At 49.9% G+C, this 19,875-nt stretch overlaps 1 protein-coding gene across 3 annotated transcripts in view; it reads left to right on the top strand.

Moving 5' to 3' along the window:
* Nucleotides 1–19,655, top strand: part of card11 (caspase recruitment domain family, member 11) — a 259,869-nt gene extending 240,214 nt beyond the window's left edge. The window contains exons 27-28 of one of the 3 annotated variants that reach the window (XM_071390369.1): nucleotides 16,913–17,028; nucleotides 18,399–19,655. In XM_071390369.1, coding sequence (XP_071246470.1) covers nucleotides 16,913–17,028; nucleotides 18,399–18,603 — 321 coding nt within the window. In that variant the 3' untranslated portion in view covers nucleotides 18,604–19,655. Of the gene's footprint in view, nucleotides 1–16,912; nucleotides 17,029–17,067; nucleotides 17,884–17,914; nucleotides 18,371–18,398 lie in introns of those variants that run through there. The other 2 variants (XM_071390373.1, XM_071390381.1) reach the window with 2 other exon arrangements.
* The last annotated feature ends 220 nt before the right edge of the window (nucleotides 19,656–19,875 follow it).

The following is a 19,875-nucleotide window of genomic DNA, read 5'->3' as shown; positions in this document are numbered from 1 at the left end:
GAGGGAGCACATGGGCAGCCTTCCAGAAACCTGAGTGACAAGGCAGTTTAGAGATCAGGAGATCATTACTCAGGGGTCATCACCTTTCAAGAGAGGGAGCACATGGGCAGCCTTCCAGAAACCTGAGTGACAAGACAGTTTAGAGATCAGGAGATCATTACTCAGGGGTCGCCACCTTTCTAGAGAGGGAGCACATGGGCAGCCTTCCAGAAACCTGAGTGACAAGACAGTTTAGGGATCAGGAGATCATTACTCAGGGGTCACCACCTTTCTAGAGGGAGCACATGGGCAGCCTTCCAGAAACCTGAGTGACAAGACAGTTTAGAGATCAGGAGATCATTACTCAGGTGTCACCACCTTTCTAGAGAGGGAACACATGGGCAGCCTTCCAGAAACCTGAGTGACAAGACCGTTTAGAGATCAGGAGATCATTACTCAGGGGTCACCACCTTTCTAGAGAGGGAGCACATGGGCAGCCTTCCAGAAACCTGAGTGACAAGACAGTTTAGAGATCAGGAGATCATTACTCAGGGGTCGCCACCTTTCTAGAGAGGGAGCACATGGGCAGCCTTCCAGAAACCTGAGTGACAAGACAGTTTAGAGATCAGGAGATCATTACTCAGGGGTCAACACCTTTCTAGAGAGGGAGCACATGGGCAGCCTTCCAGAAACCTGAGTGACAAGACCGTTTAGAGATCAGGAGATCATTACTCAGGGGTCACCACCTTTCTAGAGAGGGAGCACATGGGCAGCCTTCCAGAAACCTGAGTGACAAGACAGTTTAGAGATCAGGAGATCATTACTCAGAGGTCAACACCTTTCTAGAGAGGGAGCACATGGGCAGCCTTCCAGAAACCTGAGTGACAAGACCGTTTAGAGATCAGGAGATCATTACTCAGGGGTCACCACCTTTCTAGAGAGGGAGCACATGGGCAGCCTTCCAGAAACCTGAGTGACAAGACCGTTTAGAGATCAGGAGATCATTACTCAGGGTCACCACCTTTCTAGAGAGGGAGCACATGGGCAGCCTTCCAGAAACCTGAGTGACAAGACAGTTTAGAGATCAGGAGATCATTACTCAGGGGTCAACACCTTTCTAGAGAGTGAGCACATGGGCAGCCTTCCAGAAACCTGAGTGACAAGACAGTTTAGAGATCAGGAGATCATTACTCAGGTGTCACCACCTTTCTAGAGAGGGAACACATGGGCAGCCTTCCAGAAACCTGAGTGACAAGACCGTTTAGAGATCAGGAGATCATTACTCAGGGGTCACCACCTTTCTAGAGAGGGAGCACATGGGCAGCCTTCCAGAAACCTGAGTGACAAGACCGTTTAGAGATCAGGAGATCATTACTCAGGGGTCACCACCTTTCTAGAGAGGGAGCACATGGGCAGCCTTCCAGAAACCTGAGTGACAAGACCGTTTAGAGATCAGGAGATCATTACTCAGGGTCACCACCTTTCTAGAGAGGGAGCACATGGGCAGCCTTCCAGAAACCTGAGTGACAAGACAGTTTAGAGATCAGGAGATCATTACTCAGGGGTCAACAACTTTCTAGAGAGGGAGCACATGGGCAGCCTTCCAGAAACCTGAGTGACAAGGCAGTTTAGAGATCAGGAGATCATTACTCAGGGGTCATCACCTTTCAAGAGAGGGAGCACATGGGCAGCCTTCCAGAAACCTGAGTGACAAGACAGTTTAGAGATCAGGAGATCATTACTCAGGGGTCGCCACCTTTCTAGAGAGGGAGCACATGGGCAGCCTTCCAGAAACCTGAGTGACAAGACAGTTTAGGGATCAGGAGATCATTACTCAGGGGTCACCACCTTTCTAGAGGGAGCACATGGGCAGCCTTCCAGAAACCTGAGTGACAAGACAGTTTAGAGATCAGGAGATCATTACTCAGGTGTCACCACCTTTCTAGAGAGGGAACACATGGGCAGCCTTCCAGAAACCTGAGTGACAAGACCGTTTAGAGATCAGGAGATCATTACTCAGGGGTCACCACCTTTCTAGAGAGGGAGCACATGGGCAGCCTTCCAGAAACCTGAGTGACAAGACAGTTTAGAGATCAGGAGATCATTACTCAGGGGTCGCCACCTTTCTAGAGAGGGAGCACATGGGCAACCTTCCAGAAACCTGAGTGACAAGACAGTTTAGAGATCAGGAGATCATTACTCAGGGGTCAACACCTTTCTAGAGAGGGAGCACATGGGCAGCCTTCCAGAAACCTGAGTGACAAGACAGTTTAGAGATCAGGAGATCATTACTCAGGGGTCAACACCTTTCTAGAGAGTGAGCACATGGGCAGCCTTCCAGAAACCTGAGTGACAAGACAGTTTAGAGATCAGGAGATCATTACTCAGGTGTCACCACCTTTCTAGAGAGGGAACACATGGGCAGCCTTCCAGAAACCTGAGTGACAAGACCGTTTAGAGATCAGGAGATCATTACTCAGGGGTCACCACCTTTCTAGAGAGGGAGCACATGGGCAGCCTTCCAGAAACCTGAGTGACAAGACCGTTTAGAGATCAGGAGATCATTACTCAGGGGTCACCACCTTTCTAGAGAGGGAGCACATGGGCAGCCTTCCAGAAACCTGAGTGACAAGACCGTTTAGAGATCAGGAGATCATTACTCAGGGTCACCACCTTTCTAGAGAGGGAGCACATGGGCAGCCTTCCAGAAACCTGAGTGACAAGACAGTTTAGAGATCAGGAGATCATTACTCAGGGGTCAACAACTTTCTAGAGAGGGAGCACATGGGCAGCCTTCCAGAAACCTGAGTGACAAGGCAGTTTAGAGATCAGGAGATCATTACTCAGGGGTCATCACCTTTCAAGAGAGGGAGCACATGGGCAGCCTTCCAGAAACCTGAGTGACAAGACAGTTTAGAGATCAGGAGATCATTACTCAGGGGTCGCCACCTTTCTAGAGAGGGAGCACATGGGCAGCCTTCCAGAAACCTGAGTGACAAGACAGTTTAGGGATCAGGAGATCATTACTCAGGGGTCACCACCTTTCTAGAGGGAGCACATGGGCAGCCTTCCAGAAACCTGAGTGACAAGACAGTTTAGAGATCAGGAGATCATTACTCAGGTGTCACCACCTTTCTAGAGAGGGAACACATGGGCAGCCTTCCAGAAACCTGAGTGACAAGACCGTTTAGAGATCAGGAGATCATTACTCAGGGGTCACCACCTTTCTAGAGAGGGAGCACATGGGCAGCCTTCCAGAAACCTGAGTGACAAGACAGTTTAGAGATCAGGAGATCATTACTCAGGGGTCGCCACCTTTCTAGAGAGGGAGCACATGGGCAACCTTCCAGAAACCTGAGTGACAAGACAGTTTAGAGATCAGGAGATCATTACTCAGGGGTCAACACCTTTCTAGAGAGGGAGCACATGGGCAGCCTTCCAGAAACCTGAGTGACAAGACCGTTTAGAGATCAGGAGATCATTACTCAGGGGTCGCCACCTTTCTAGAGAGGGAGCACATGGGCAGGCTTCCAGAAACCTGAGTGACAAGACAGTTTAGAGATCAGGAGATCATTACTCAGGGGTCGCCACCTTTCTAGAGAGGGAGCACATGGGCATCCTTCCAGAAACCTGAGTGAGAAGACAGTTTAGAGATCAGGAGATCATTACTCAGGGGTCACCACCTTTCTAGAGAGGGAGCACATGGGCAGCCTTCCAGAAACCTGAGTGACAAGACAATTTAGTGATAAGGAGATCATTACTCAGGGGTCGCCACCTTTCTAGAGAGGGAGCACATGGGCAGCCTTCCAGAAACCTGAGTGACAAGACAGTTTAGAGATCAGGAGATCATTACTTAGGGGTCATCACCTTTCTAGAGAGGGAGCACATGGGCAGCCTTCCAGAAACCTGAGTGACAAGACAGTTTAGAGATCAGGAGATCATTACTCAGGGGTCAACACCTTTCTAGAGAGGGAGCACATGGGCAGCCTTCCAGAAACCTGAGTGACAAGGCAGTTTAGAGACCAGGATATCATTACTCAGGGGTCATCACCTTTCTAGAGAGGGAGCACATAGGCAGCCTTCCAGAAACCTGAGTGACAAGACAGTTTAGAGATCAGGAGATCATTACTCAGGGGTCGCCACCTTTCTAGAGAGGGAGCACATGGGCAGCCTTCCAGAAACCTGAGTGACAAGACAGTTTAGAGATCAGGAGATCATTACTCAGGTGTCACCACCTTTCTAGAGAGGGAGCACATGGGCAGCCTTCCAGAAACCTGAGTGACAAGACCGTTTAGAGATCAGGAGATCATTACTCAGGGGTCACCACCTTTCTAGAGAGGGAGCACATGGGCAGCCTTCCAGAAACCTGAGTGACAAGACCGTTTAGAGATCAGGAGATCATTACTCAGGGGTCAACACCTTTCTAGAGAGGGAGCACATGGGCAGCCTTCCAGAAACCTGAGTGACAAAACCGTTTAGAGATCAGGAGATCATTACTCAGGGTCACCACCTTTCTAGAGAGGGAGCACATGGGCAGCCTTCCAGAAACCTGAGTGACAAGACAGTTTAGAGATCAGGAGATCATTACTCAGGGGTCAACACCTTTCTAGAGAGGGAGCACATGGGCAGCCTTCCAGAAACCTGAGTGACAAGACAGTTTAGAGATCAGGAGATCATTACTCAGGTGTCACCACCTTTCTAGAGAGGGAACACATGGGCAGCCTTCCAGAAACCTGAGTGACAAGACCGTTTAGAGATCAGGAGATCATTACTCAGGGGTCACCACCTTTCTAGAGAGGGAGCACATGGGCAGCCTTCCAGAAACCTGAGTGACAAGACCGTTTAGAGATCAGGAGATCATTACTCAGGGGTCACCACCTTTCTAGAGAGGGAGCACATGGGCAGCCTTCCAGAAACCTGAGTGACAAGACCGTTTAGAGATCAGGAGATCATTACTCAGGGTCACCACCTTTCTAGAGAGGGAGCACATGGGCAGCCTTCCAGAAACCTGAGTGACAAGACAGTTTAGAGATCAGGAGATCATTACTCAGGGGTCAACACCTTTCTAGAGAGGGAGCACATGGGCAGCCTTCCAGAAACCTGAGTGACAAGGCAGTTTAGAGATCAGGAGATCATTACTCAGGGGTCATCACCTTTCAAGAGAGGGAGCACATGGGCAGCCTTCCAGAAACCTGAGTGACAAGACAGTTTAGAGATCAGGAGATCATTACTCAGGGGTCGCCACCTTTCTAGAGAGGGAGCACATGGGCAGCCTTCCAGAAACCTGAGTGACAAGACAGTTTAGGGATCAGGAGATCATTACTCAGGGGTCACCACCTTTCTAGAGGGAGCACATGGGCAGCCTTCCAGAAACCTGAGTGACAAGACAGTTTAGAGATCAGGAGATCATTACTCAGGTGTCACCACCTTTCTAGAGAGGGAACACATGGGCAGCCTTCCAGAAACCTGAGTGACAAGACCGTTTAGAGATCAGGAGATCATTACTCAGGGGTCACCACCTTTCTAGAGAGGGAGCACATGGGCAGCCTTCCAGAAACCTGAGTGACAAGACAGTTTAGAGATCAGGAGATCATTACTCAGGGGTCGCCACCTTTCTAGAGAGGGAGCACATGGGCAGCCTTCCAGAAACCTGAGTGACAAGACAGTTTAGAGATCAGGAGATCATTACTCAGGGGTCAACACCTTTCTAGAGAGGGAGCACATGGGCAGCCTTCCAGAAACCTGAGTGACAAGACCGTTTAGAGATCAGGAGATCATTACTCAGGGGTCACCACCTTTCTAGAGAGGGAGCACATGGGCAGCCTTCCAGAAACCTGAGTGACAAGACAGTTTAGAGATCAGGAGATCATTACTCAGAGGTCAACACCTTTCTAGAGAGGGAGCACATGGGCAGCCTTCCAGAAACCTGAGTGACAAGACCGTTTAGAGATCAGGAGATCATTACTCAGGGGTCACCACCCTTCTAGAGAGGGAGCACATGGGCAGCCTTCCAGAAACCTGAGTGACAAGACAGTTTAGAGATCAGGAGATCATTACTCAGGGGTCAACACCTTTCTAGAGAGGGAGCACATGGGCAGCCTTCCAGAAACCTGAGTGACAAGACAGTTTAGAGATCAGGAGATCATTACTCAGGGGTCAACACCTTTCTAGAGAGGGAGCACATGGGCAGCCTTCCAGAAACCTGAGTGACAAGACCGTTTAGAGATCAGGAGATCATTACTCAGGGGTCGCCACCTTTCTAGAGAGGGAGCACATGGGCAGCCTTCCAGAAACCTGAGTGACAAGACAGTTTAGAGATCAGGAGATCATTACTCAGGGGTCAACACCTTTCTAGAGAGGGAGCACATGGGTAGCCTTCCAGAAACCTGAGTGTCAAGACCGTTTAGGGATCAGGAGATCATTACTCAGGGGTCGCCACCTTTCTAGAGAGGGAGCACATGGGCAGCCTTCCAGAAACCTGAGTGACAAGACCGTTTAGAGATCAGGAGATCATTACTCAGGGGTCACCACCTTTCTAGAGAGGGAGCACATGGGCAGCCTTCCAGAAACCTGAGTGACAAGACAGTTTAGAGATCAGGAGATCATTACTCAGGGGTCAACACCTTTCTAGAGAGGGAGCACATGGGCAGCCTTCCAGAAACCTGAGTGACAAGACCGTTTAGAGATCAGGAGATCATTACTCAGGGGTCACCACCTTTCTAGAGAGGGAGCACATGGGCAGCCTTCCAGAAACCTGAGTGACAAGACCGTTTAGAGATCAGGAGATCATTACTCAGGGGTCACCACCTTTCTAGAGAGGGAGCACATGGGCAGCCTTCCAGAAACCTGAGTGACAAGACAGTTTAGAGATCAGGAGATCATTACTCAGGGGTCAACACCTTTCTAGAGAGGGAGCACATGGGCAGCCTTCCAGAAACCTGAGTGACAAGGCAGTTTAGAGATCAGGAGATCATTACTCAGGGGTCATCACCTTTCAAGAGAGGGAGCACATGGGCAGCCTTCCAGAAACCTGAGTGACAAGACAGTTTAGAGATCAGGAGATCATTACTCAGGGGTCGCCACCTTTCTAGAGAGGGAGCACATGGGCAGCCTTCCAGAAACCTGAGTGACAAGACAGTTTAGGGATCAGGAGAACATTACTCAGGGGTCACCACCTTTCTAGAGGGAGCACATGGGCAGCCTTCCAGAAACCTGAGTGACAAGACAGTTTAGAGATCAGGAGATCATTACTCAGGTGTCACCACCTTTCTAGAGAGGGAACACATGGGCAGCCTTCCAGAAACCTGAGTGACAAGACCGTTTAGAGATCAGGAGATCATTACTCAGGGGTCACCACCTTTCTAGAGAGGGAGCACATGGGCAGCCTTCCAGAAACCTGAGTGACAAGACAGTTTAGAGATCAGGAGATCATTACTCAGGGGTCGCCACCTTTCTAGAGAGGGAGCACATGGGCAGCCTTCCAGAAACCTGAGTGACAAGACAGTTTAGAGATCAGGAGATCATTACTCAGGGGTCAACACCTTTCTAGAGAGGGAGCACATGGGCAGCCTTCCAGAAACCTGAGTGACAAGACCGTTTAGAGATCAGGAGATCATTACTCAGGGGTCGCCACCTTTCTAGAGAGGGAGCACATGGGCAGGCTTCCAGAAACCTGAGTGACAAGACAGTTTAGAGATCAGGAGATCATTACTCAGGGGTCGCCACCTTTCTAGAGAGGGAGCACATGGGCATCCTTCCAGAAACCTGAGTGAGAAGACAGTTTAGAGATCAGGAGATCATTACTCAGGGGTCACCACCTTTCTAGAGAGGGAGCACATGGGCAGCCTTCCAGAAACCTGAGTGACAAGACAATTTAGTGATAAGGAGATCATTACTCAGGGGTCGCCACCTTTCTAGAGAGGGAGCACATGGGCAGCCTTCCAGAAACCTGAGTGACAAGACAGTTTAGAGATCAGGAGATCATTACTTAGGGGTCATCACCTTTCTAGAGAGGGAGCACATGGGCAGCCTTCCAGAAACCTGAGTGACAAGACAGTTTAGAGATCAGGAGATCATTACTCAGGGGTCAACACCTTTCTAGAGAGGGAGCACATGGGCAGCCTTCCAGAAACCTGAGTGACAAGGCAGTTTAGAGACCAGGATATCATTACTCAGGGGTCATCACCTTTCTAGAGAGGGAGCACATAGGCAGCCTTCCAGAAACCTGAGTGACAAGACAGTTTAGAGATCAGGAGATCATTACTCAGGGGTCGCCACCTTTCTAGAGAGGGAGCACATGGGCAGCCTTCCAGAAACCTGAGTGACAAGACAGTTTAGAGATCAGGAGATCATTACTCAGGTGTCACCACCTTTCTAGAGAGGGAGCACATGGGCAGCCTTCCAGAAACCTGAGTGACAAGACCGTTTAGAGATCAGGAGATCATTACTCAGGGGTCACCACCTTTCTAGAGAGGGAGCACATGGGCAGCCTTCCAGAAACCTGAGTGACAAGACCGTTTAGAGATCAGGAGATCATTACTCAGGGGTCAACACCTTTCTAGAGAGGGAGCACATGGGCAGCCTTCCAGAAACCTGAGTGACAAGACCGTTTAGAGATCAGGAGATCATTACTCAGGGTCACCACCTTTCTAGAGAGGGAGCACATGGGCAGCCTTCCAGAAACCTGAGTGACAAGACAGTTTAGAGATCAGGAGATCATTACTCAGGGGTCAACACCTTTCTAGAGAGGGAGCACATGGGCAGCCTTCCAGAAACCTGAGTGACAAGACAGTTTAGAGATCAGGAGATCATTACTCAGGTGTCACCACCTTTCTAGAGAGGGAACACATGGGCAGCCTTCCAGAAACCTGAGTGACAAGACCGTTTAGAGATCAGGAGATCATTACTCAGGGGTCACCACCTTTCTAGAGAGGGAGCACATGGGCAGCCTTCCAGAAACCTGAGTGACAAGACCGTTTAGAGATCAGGAGATCATTACTCAGGGGTCACCACCTTTCTAGAGAGGGAGCACATGGGCAGCCTTCCAGAAACCTGAGTGACAAGACCGTTTAGAGATCAGGAGATCATTACTCAGGGTCACCACCTTTCTAGAGAGGGAGCACATGGGCAGCCTTCCAGAAACCTGAGTGACAAGACAGTTTAGAGATCAGGAGATCATTACTCAGGGGTCAACACCTTTCTAGAGAGGGAGCACATGGGCAGCCTTCCAGAAACCTGAGTGACAAGGCAGTTTAGAGATCAGGAGATCATTACTCAGGGGTCATCACCTTTCAAGAGAGGGAGCACATGGGCAGCCTTCCAGAAACCTGAGTGACAAGACAGTTTAGAGATCAGGAGATCATTACTCAGGGGTCGCCACCTTTCTAGAGAGGGAGCACATGGGCAGCCTTCCAGAAACCTGAGTGACAAGACAGTTTAGGGATCAGGAGATCATTACTCAGGGGTCACCACCTTTCTAGAGGGAGCACATGGGCAGCCTTCCAGAAACCTGAGTGACAAGACAGTTTAGAGATCAGGAGATCATTACTCAGGTGTCACCACCTTTCTAGAGAGGGAACACATGGGCAGCCTTCCAGAAACCTGAGTGACAAGACCGTTTAGAGATCAGGAGATCATTACTCAGGGGTCACCACCTTTCTAGAGAGGGAGCACATGGGCAGCCTTCCAGAAACCTGAGTGTCAAGACAGTTTAGAGATCAGGAGATCATTACTCAGGGGTCGCCACCTTTCTAGAGAGGGAGCACATGGGCAGCCTTCCAGAAACCTGAGTGACAAGACAGTTTAGAGATCAGGAGATCATTACTCAGGGGTCAACACCTTTCTAGAGAGGGAGCACATGGGCAGCCTTCCAGAAACCTGAGTGACAAGACCGTTTAGAGATCAGGAGATCATTACTCAGGGGTCGCCACCTTTCTAGAGAGGGAGCACATGGGCAGGCTTCCAGAAACCTGAGTGACAAGACAGTTTAGAGATCAGGAGATCATTACTCAGGGGTCGCCACCTTTCTAGAGAGGGAGCACATGGGCAGCCTTCCAGAAACCTGAGTGACAAGACAGTTTAGAGATCAGGAGATCATTACTCAGGGGTCAACACCTTTCTAGAGAGGGAGCACATGGGCAGCCTTCCAGAAACCTGAGTGACAAGACCGTTTAGAGATCAGGAGATCATTACTCAGGGGTCACCACCTTTCTAGAGAGGGAGCACATGGGCAGCCTTCCAGAAACCTGAGTGACAAGACCGTTTAGAGATCAGGAGATCATTACTCAGGGTCACCACCTTTCTAGAGAGGGAGCACATGGGCAGCCTTCCAGAAACCTGAGTGACAAGACAGTTTAGAGATCAGGAGATCATTACTCAGGGGTCAACACCTTTCTAGAGAGGGAGCACATGGGCAGCCTTCCAGAAACCTGAGTGACAAGGCAGTTTAGAGATCAGGAGATCATTACTCAGGGGTCATCACCTTTCAAGAGAGGGAGCACATGGGCAGCCTTCCAGAAACCTGAGTGACAAGACAGTTTAGAGATCAGGAGATCATTACTCAGGGGTCGCCACCTTTCTAGAGAGGGAGCACATGGGCAGCCTTCCAGAAACCTGAGTGACAAGACAGTTTAGGGATCAGGAGATCATTACTCAGGGGTCACCACCTTTCTAGAGGGAGCACATGGGCAGCCTTCCAGAAACCTGAGTGACAAGACAGTTTAGAGATCAGGAGATCATTACTCAGGTGTCACCACCTTTCTAGAGAGGGAACACATGGGCAGCCTTCCAGAAACCTGAGTGACAAGACCGTTTAGAGATCAGGAGATCATTACTCAGGGGTCACCACCTTTCTAGAGAGGGAGCACATGGGCAGCCTTCCAGAAACCTGAGTGACAAGACAGTTTAGAGATCAGGAGATCATTACTCAGGGGTCGCCACCTTTCTAGAGAGGGAGCACATGGGCAGCCTTCCAGAAACCTGAGTGACAAGACAGTTTAGAGATCAGGAGATCATTACTCAGGGGTCAACACCTTTCTAGAGAGGGAGCACATGGGCAGCCTTCCAGAAACCTGAGTGACAAGACCGTTTAGAGATCAGGAGATCATTACTCAGGGGTCGCCACCTTTCTAGAGAGGGAGCACATGGGCAGGCTTCCAGAAACCTGAGTGAGAAGACAGTTTAGAGATCAGGAGATCATTACTCAGGGGTCGCCACCTTTCTAGAGAGGGAGCACATGGGCAGCCTTCCAGAAACCTGAGTGACAAGACAGTTTAGAGATCAGGAGATCATTACTCAGGGGTCAACACCTTTCTAGAGAGGGAGCACATGGGCAGCCTTCCAGAAACCTGAGTGACAAGACAGTTTAGAGATCAGGAGATCATTACTCAGGGGTCACCACCTTTCTAGAGAGGGAGCACATGGGCAGCCTTCCAGAAACCTGAGTGAGAAGACAGTTTAGAGATCAGGAGATCATTACTCAGGGGTCGCCACCTTTCTAGAGAGGGAGCACATGGGCAGCCTTCCAGAAACCTGAGTGACAAGACAGTTTAGAGATCAGGAGATCATTACTCAGGGGTCAACACCTTTCTAGAGAGGGAGCACATGGGCAGCCTTCCAGAAACCTGAGTGACAAGACAGTTTAGAGATCAGGAGATCATTACTCAGGGGTCACCACCTTTCTAGAGAGGGAGCACATGGGCAGCCTTCCAGAAACCTGAGTGACAAGACCGTTTAGAGATCAGGAGATCATTACTCAGGGGTCACCACCTTTCTAGAGAGGGAGCACATGGGCAGCCTTCCAGAAACCTGAGTGACAAGGCAGTTTAGAGACCAGGAGATCATTACTCAGGGGTCAACACCTTTCTAGAGAGGGAGCACATGGGCAGCCTTCCAGAAACCTGAGTGACAAGACAGTTTAGAGATCAGGAGATCATTACTCAGGGGTCACCACCTTTCTAGAGAGGGAGCACATGGGCAGCCTTCCAGAAACCTGAGTGACAAGACCGTTTAGAGATCAGGAGATCATTACTCAGGGGTCAACACCTTTCTAGAGAGGGAGCACATGGGCAGCCTTCCAGAAACCTGAGTGACAAGACCGTTTAGAGATCAGGAGATCATTACTCAGGGGTCACCACCTTTCTAGAGGGAGCACATGGGCAGCCTTCCAGAAACCTGAGTGACAAGACAGTTTAGAGATCAGGAGATCATTACTCAGGGGTCACCACCTTTCTAGAGAGGGAACACATGGGCAGCCTTCCAGAAACCTGAGTGACAAGACAGTTTAGAGATCAGGAGATCATTACTCAGGGGTCACCACCTTTCTAGAGAGGGAGCACATGGGCAGCCTTCCAGAAACCTGAGTGACAAGACAGTTTAGAGATCAGGAGATCATTACTCAGGGGTCAACACCTTTCTAGAGAGGGAGCACATGGGCAGCCTTCCAGAAACCTGAGTGACAAGACAGTTTAGAGATCAGGAGATCATTACTCAGGGGTCACCACCTTTCTAGAGAGGGAGCACATGGGCAGCCTTCCAGAAACCTGAGTGACAAGACCGTTTAGAGATCAGGAGATCATTACTCAGGGGTCAACACCTTTCTAGAGAGGGAGCACATGGGCAGCCTTCCAGAAACCTGAGTGACAAGACCGTTTAGAGATCAGGAGATCATTACTCAGGGGTCACCACCTTTCTAGAGGGAGCACATGGGCAGCCTTCCAGAAACCTGAGTGACAAGACAGTTTAGAGATCAGGAGATCATTACTCAGGGGTCACCACCTTTCTAGAGAGGGAACACATGGGCAGCCTTCCAGAAACCTGAGTGACAAGACAGTTTAGAGATCAGGAGATCATTACTCAGGGGTCACCACCTTTCTAGAGAGGGAGCACATGGGCAGCCTTTCAGAAACCTGAGTGACAAGACAGTTTAGAGATCAGGAGATCATTACTCAGGGGTCGCCACCTTTCTAGAGAGGGAGCACATGGGCAGCCTTCCAGAAACCTGAGTGACAAGACAGTTTAGAGATCAGGAGATCATTACTCAGGGGTCAACACCTTTCTAGAGAGGGAGCACATGGGCAGCCTTCCAGAAACCTGAGTGACAAGACAGTTTAGAGATCAGGAGATCATTACTCAGGGGTCACCACCTTTCTAGAGAGGGAGCACATGGGCAGCCTTCCAGAAACCTGAGTGACAAGACAGTTTAGAGATCAGGAGATCATTACTCAGGGGTCACCACCTTTCTAGAGAGGGAGCACATGGGCAGCCTTCCAGAAACCTGAGTGACAAGACAGTTTAGAGATCAGGAGATCATTACTCAGGGGTCACCACCTTTCTAGAGAGGGAGCACATGGGCAGCCTTTCAGAAACCTGAGTGACAAGACAGTTTAGAGATCAGGAGATCATTACTCAGGGGTCGCCACCTTTCTAGAGAGGGAGCACATGGGCAGCCTTCCAGAAACCTGAGTGACAAGACCGTTTAGAGATCAGGAGATCATTACTCAGGGGTCACCACCTTTCTAGAGAGGGAGCACATGGGCAGCCTTCCAGAAACCTGAGTGACAAGGCAGTTTAGAGACCAGGAGATCATTACTCAGGGGTCAACACCTTTCTAGAGAGGGAGCACATGGGCAGCCTTCCAGAAACCTGAGTGACAAGACAGTTTAGAGATCAGGAGATCATTACTCAGGGGTCACCACCATTCTAGAGAGGGAGCACATGGGCAGCCTTCCAGAAACCTGAGTGACAAGACCGTTTAGAGATCAGGAGATCATTACTCAGGGGTCAACACCTTTCTAGAGAGGGAGCACATGGGCAGCCTTCCAGAAACCTGAGTGACAAGACCGTTTAGAGATCAGGAGATCATTACTCAGGGGTCACCACCTTTCTAGAGGGAGCACATGGGCAGCCTTCCAGAAACCTGAGTGACAAGACAGTTTAGAGATCAGGAGATCATTACTCAGGGGTCACCACCTTTCTAGAGAGGGAACACATGGGCAGCCTTCCAGAAACCTGAGTGACAAGACAGTTTAGAGATCAGGAGATCATTACTCAGGGGTCACCACCTTTCTAGAGAGGGAGCACATGGGCAGCCTTCCAGAAACCTGAGTGACAAGACAGTTTAGAGATCAGGAGATCATTACTCAGGGGTCAACACCTTTCTAGAGAGGGAGCACATGGGCAGCCTTCCAGAAACCTGAGTGACAAGACAGTTTAGAGATCAGGAGATCATTACTCAGGGGTCACCACCTTTCTAGAGAGGGAGCACATGGGCAGCCTTCCAGAAACCTGAGTGACAAGACCGTTTAGAGATCAGGAGATCATTACTCAGGGGTCAACACCTTTCTAGAGAGGGAGCACATGGGCAGCCTTCCAGAAACCTGAGTGACAAGACCGTTTAGAGATCAGGAGATCATTACTCAGGGGTCACCACCTTTCTAGAGGGAGCACATGGGCAGCCTTCCAGAAACCTGAGTGACAAGACAGTTTAGAGATCAGGAGATCATTACTCAGGGGTCACCACCTTTCTAGAGAGGGAACACATGGGCAGCCTTCCAGAAACCTGAGTGACAAGACAGTTTAGAGATCAGGAGATCATTACTCAGGGGTCACCACCTTTCTAGAGAGGGAGCACATGGGCAGCCTTTCAGAAACCTGAGTGACAAGACAGTTTAGAGATCAGGAGATCATTACTCAGGGGTCGCCACCTTTCTAGAGAGGGAGCACATGGGCAGCCTTCCAGAAACCTGAGTGACAAGGCAGTTTAGAGACCAGGAGATCATTACTCAGGGGTCAACACCTTTCTAGAGAGGGAGCACATGGGCAGCCTTCCAGAAACCTGAGTGACAAGACAGTTTAGAGATCAGGAGATCATTACTCAGGGGTCACCACCTTTCTAGAGAGGGAGCACATGGGCAGCCTTCCAGAAACCTGAGTGACAAGACCGTTTAGAGATCAGGAGATCATTACTCAGGGGTCAACACCTTTCTAGAGAGGGAGCACATGGGCAGCCTTCCAGAAACCTGAGTGACAAGACCGTTTAGAGATCAGGAGATCATTACTCAGGGGTCAACACCTTTCTAGAGAGGGAGCACATGGGCAGCCTTCCAGAAACCTGAGTGACAAGACCGTTTAGAGATCAGGAGATCATTACTCAGGGGTCACCACCTTTCTAGAGGGAGCACATGGGCAGCCTTCCAGAAACCTGAGTGACAAGACCGTTTAGAGATCAGGAGATCATTACTCAGGGGTCACCACCTTTCTAGAGGGAGCACATGGGCAGCCTTCCAGAAACCTGAGTGACAAGACAGTTTCGAGATCAGGAGATCATTACTCAGGGGTCACCACCTTTCTAGAGAGGGAACACATGGGCAGCCTTCCAGAAACCTGAGTGACAAGACAGTTTAGAGATCAGGAGATCATTACTCAGGGGTCACCACCTTTCTAGAGAGGGAGCACATGGGCAGCCTTCCAGAAACCTGAGTGACAAGACAGTTTAGAGATCAGGAGATCATTACTCAGGGGTCACCACCTTTCTAGAGGGAGCACATGGGCAGCCTTCCAGAAACCTGAGTGACAAGACAGTTTAGAGATCAGGAGATCATTACTCAGGGGTCACCACCTTTCTAGAGAGGGAACACATGGGCAGCCTTCCAGAAACCTGAGTGACAAGACAGTTTAGAGATCAGGAGATCATTACTCAGGGGTCACCACCTTTCTAGAGAGGGAGCACATGGGCAGCCTTCCAGAAACCTGAGTGACAAGACAGTTTAGTGATCAGGAGATCATTACTCAGGGGTCAACACCTTTCTAGAGAGGGAGCACATGGGCAGCCTTCCAGAAACCTGAGTGACAAGACAGTTTAGAGATCAGGAGATCATTACTCAGGGGTCACCACCTTTCTAGAGAGGGAGCACATGGGCAGCCTTCCAGAAACCTGAGTGACAAGACCGTTTAGAGATCAGGAGATCATTACTCAGGGGTCAACACCTTTCTAGAGAGGGAGCACATGGGCAGCCTTCCAGAAACCTGAGTGACAAGACCGTTTAGAGATCAGGAGATCATTACTCAGGGGTCACCACCTTTCTAGAGGGAGCACATGGGCAGCCTTCCAGAAACCTGAGTGACAAGACAGTTTAGAGATCAGGAGATCATTACTCAGGGGTCACCACCTTTCTAGAGAGGGAACACATGGGCAGCCTTCCAGAATCCTGAGTGACAAGACAGTTTAGAGATCAGGAGATCATTACTCAGGGGTCACCACCTTTCTAGAGAGGGAGCACATGGGCAGCCTTTCAGAAACCTGAGTGACAAGACAGTTTAGAGATCAGGAGATCATTACTCAGGGGTCGCCACCTTTCTAGAGAGGGAGCACATGGGCAGCCTTCCAGAAACCTGAGTGACAAGACAGTTTAGAGATCAGGAGATCATTACTCAGGGGTCAACACCTTTCTAGAGAGGGAGCACATGGGCAGCCTTCCAGAAACCTGAGTGACAAGACAGTTTAGAGATCAGGAGATCATTACTCAGGGGTCACCACCTTTCTAGAGAGGGAGCACATGGGCAGCCTTCCAGAAACCTGAGTGACAAGACAGTTTAGAGATCAGGAGATCATTACTCAGGGGTCACCACCTTTCTAGAGAGGGAGCACATGGGCAGCCTTCCAGAAACCTGAGTGACAAGACAGTTTAGAGATCAGGAGATCATTACTCAGGGGTCACCACCTTTCTAGAGAGGGAGCACATGGGAAGCCTTCCAGAAACCTGTGGATTTAAATCAGTGTATTTTAGTATTTTCAAATATATGCCAATACTTTCCAAGTGTATTTCCAAGTACATTCCAATATTCAACTACTTGTTCAATTTGTTCATTTGGAAATGTATGTGAATGTAATTAAGATATTTGAAATAGTATTTGAACCAAGGTCTGTTGTGTGCAGGGTAAACACTGTTTGATGGAGGCTGACGTAAGCTGTGTTAAAGACCTGCTGAGGAGAGAGATCTACCCAATCATCATCCACATCAAGATCTGTGACAAGAACATCAGGAAGCTAAGGTACTCTGACCTCTAACCCCTGACCTCTGTCTCCAACAGGAAGCTGCCTCTTCGTGTGGACAGTGAGGAGGAGTTTGTCAGAGTGTGTCGGAGCAGAGAGAGAGAGCTGGAGAGTGTTCCTAACCCCTCACCTCTAACCCCTGACCTCTGTCTCCAACAGGAAGCTGCCTCTTCGTGTGGACAGTGAGGAGGAGTTTGTCAGAGTGTGTCGGAGCAGAGAGAGAGAGCTGGAGAGTGTTCCTAACCCCTCACCTCTAACCCCTGACCTCTGTCTCCAACAGGAAGCTGCCTCTTCGTGTGGACAGTGAGGAGGAGTTTGTCAGAGTGTGTCGGAGCAGAGAGAGAGAGCTGGAGAGTGTTCCTAACCCCTCACCTCTAACCCCTGACCTCTGTCTCCAACAGGAAGCTGCCTCTTCGTGTGGACAGTGAGGAGGAGTTTGTCAGAGTGTGTCGGAGCAGAGAGAGAGAGCTGGAGAGTGTTCCTAACCCCTCACCTCTAACCCCTGACCTCTGTCTCCAACAGGAAGCTGCCTCTTCGTGTGGACAGTGAGGAGGAGTTTGTCAGAGTGTGTCGGAGCAGAGAGAGAGAGCTGGAGAGTGTTCCTAACCCCTCACCTCTAACCCCTGACCTCTGTCTCCAACAGGAAGCTGCCTCTTCGTGTGGACAGTGAGGAGGAGTTTGTCAGAGTGTGTCGGAGCAGAGAGAGAGAGCTGGAGAGTGTTCCTAACCCCTCACCTCTAACCCCTGACCTCTGTCTCCAACAGGAAGCTGCCTCTTCGTGTGGACAGTGAGGAGGAGTTTGTCAGAGTGTGTCGGAGCAGAGAGAGAGAGCTGGAGAGTGTTCCTAACCCCCCACCTCTAACCCCTGACCTCTGTCTCCAACAGGAAGCTGCCCCTGCGTGTGGACAGTGAGGAGGAGTTTGTCAGAGTGTGTCGGAGCAGAGAGAGAGAGCTGGAGAGTGTTCCTAACCCCTCACCTCTAACCCCTGACCTCTGTCTCCAACAGGAAGCTGCCTCTTCGTGTGGACAGTGAGGAGGAGTTTGTCAGAGTGTGTCGGAGCAGAGAGAGAGAGCTGGAGAGTGTTCCTAACCCCTCACCTCTAACCCCTGACCTCTGTCTCCAACAGGAAGCTGCCTCTTCGTGTGGACAGTGAGGAGGAGTTTGTCAGAGTGTGTCGGAGCAGAGAGAGAGAGCTGGAGAGTGTTCCTAACCCCTCACCTCTAACCCCTGACCTCTGTCTCCAACAGGAAGCTGCCCCTGCGTGTGGACAGTGAGGAGGAGTTTGTCAGAGTGTGTCGGAGCAGAGAGAGAGAGCTGGAGAGTGTTCCTAACCCCTCACCTCTAACCCCTGACCTCTGTCTCCAACAGGAAGCTGCCCCTGCGTGTGGACAGTGAGGAGGAGTTTGTCAGAGTGTGTCGGAGCAGAGAGCGAGAGCTGGAGAGTGTTCCGTGTCTCTATGCGTGTCTGGAGCCTGAGGAATGGGCTGGGCCTGATGACCTCATCAGAGTGGTGAAAGACAGAATCCAGGAGGAACAGAAGAAGACTGTCTGGGTGGAGCAAGACCTGCTGTAACGCACACAGATGAATGCACACCACACACACACACACACACACACACACACACACAGTGCAAGATGGCGACGCTGGGTAGGGCATGCATTTTGCAGGCTGCCTCTCAACTTTGCTATTTAATGTGTATTTCATGTGTTTTTAATGTATAGTCAATGTATATTTCTGTGTAATTCCTCACTTTTGTTTGCTCTTCTAAATTGACTATATTTTTTATTCCATTGAGCTATTTTGTATTATTCTTAACGTATTTACTCCTATTTTTATTATGTCACATAATAGTTGGGAGTCCCCTTAGGGGTCGGCGCACAACTGGCCCAGCGTCGTCCTGGTTTGGCCGTCATTGTCAATAACAGTTTGTTCTTAACCGACTTGCCTAGTTAAGTAAAGGTTAAATAAAATAAAAAATACTAAATTGTTGATAGGTGAACCTGTGGTCAGCATTTCATTATTATGTCACATTGTTGATAGGTGAACCTGTGGTCAGCGCTCAGATCACGTGGACTGGGATATGTTCCGGGTAGCCTCAGACCATAACATTGATGTATACGCTGACTCGGTGAGCGAGTTTATTAGCAAGTGCATCGGTGATGTGGAACCCACGGTGAATATTAAAACCTTCCCCAACCAGAAACCGTGGATTGATGGCAGCATTTGTGCAAAACTGAAAGCGCGCGAACCACTGCTTTTAATCATGGCAAGGCTACCGGAAACATGACCGAATACAAACAGTGTAGCTATTCCCTCCGCAAGGCAATCAAACAAGCTAAGCGTCAATACAGAGACAAAGTAGAGTCGCAATTCAACGGCTCAGACATGAGAGGTATGTGGCAGAGTCTACAGTCAATCACGGATTACAAAAAGAAAACCAGCCCCGTCGCAGACCACAATGTCTTGCTCCCAGACAGACTAAACAACTTCTTTGCTCGATTTGAGGACAACACAGTGCCACTGACACGGCCCGCTACCAAAACCTGCGGACTCTCCTTCACCGCAGCTAACGTGAGTAAAACATTTAAACTTGTTAACCCTCGCAAGGCTGCCGGCCCAGACGACATCCCTAGCAGCATCCTCAGAGCATGCGCAGACCAGCTGACTGGTGTGTTTACGGACATATTCAATCAATCCTTATCCCAGTCTGCTGTTCCCACATGCTTCAAGAGGGCCACCATTGTTCCTGTTCCCAAGAAAGCTATGGTAACTGAGCTAAACAACTATCGCCCCGTAGCACTCACTTCCGTCATCATGAAGTGTTTTGAGAGACTAGTCAAGGAT

The sequence above is a fragment of the Salvelinus alpinus genome, chromosome 1 (assembly GCF_045679555.1).
Source record: "Salvelinus alpinus chromosome 1, SLU_Salpinus.1, whole genome shotgun sequence".
NCBI lineage: Eukaryota > Metazoa > Chordata > Actinopteri > Salmoniformes > Salmonidae > Salvelinus > Salvelinus alpinus.
This window is presented reverse-complemented; position numbering and strand designations above follow the sequence as displayed.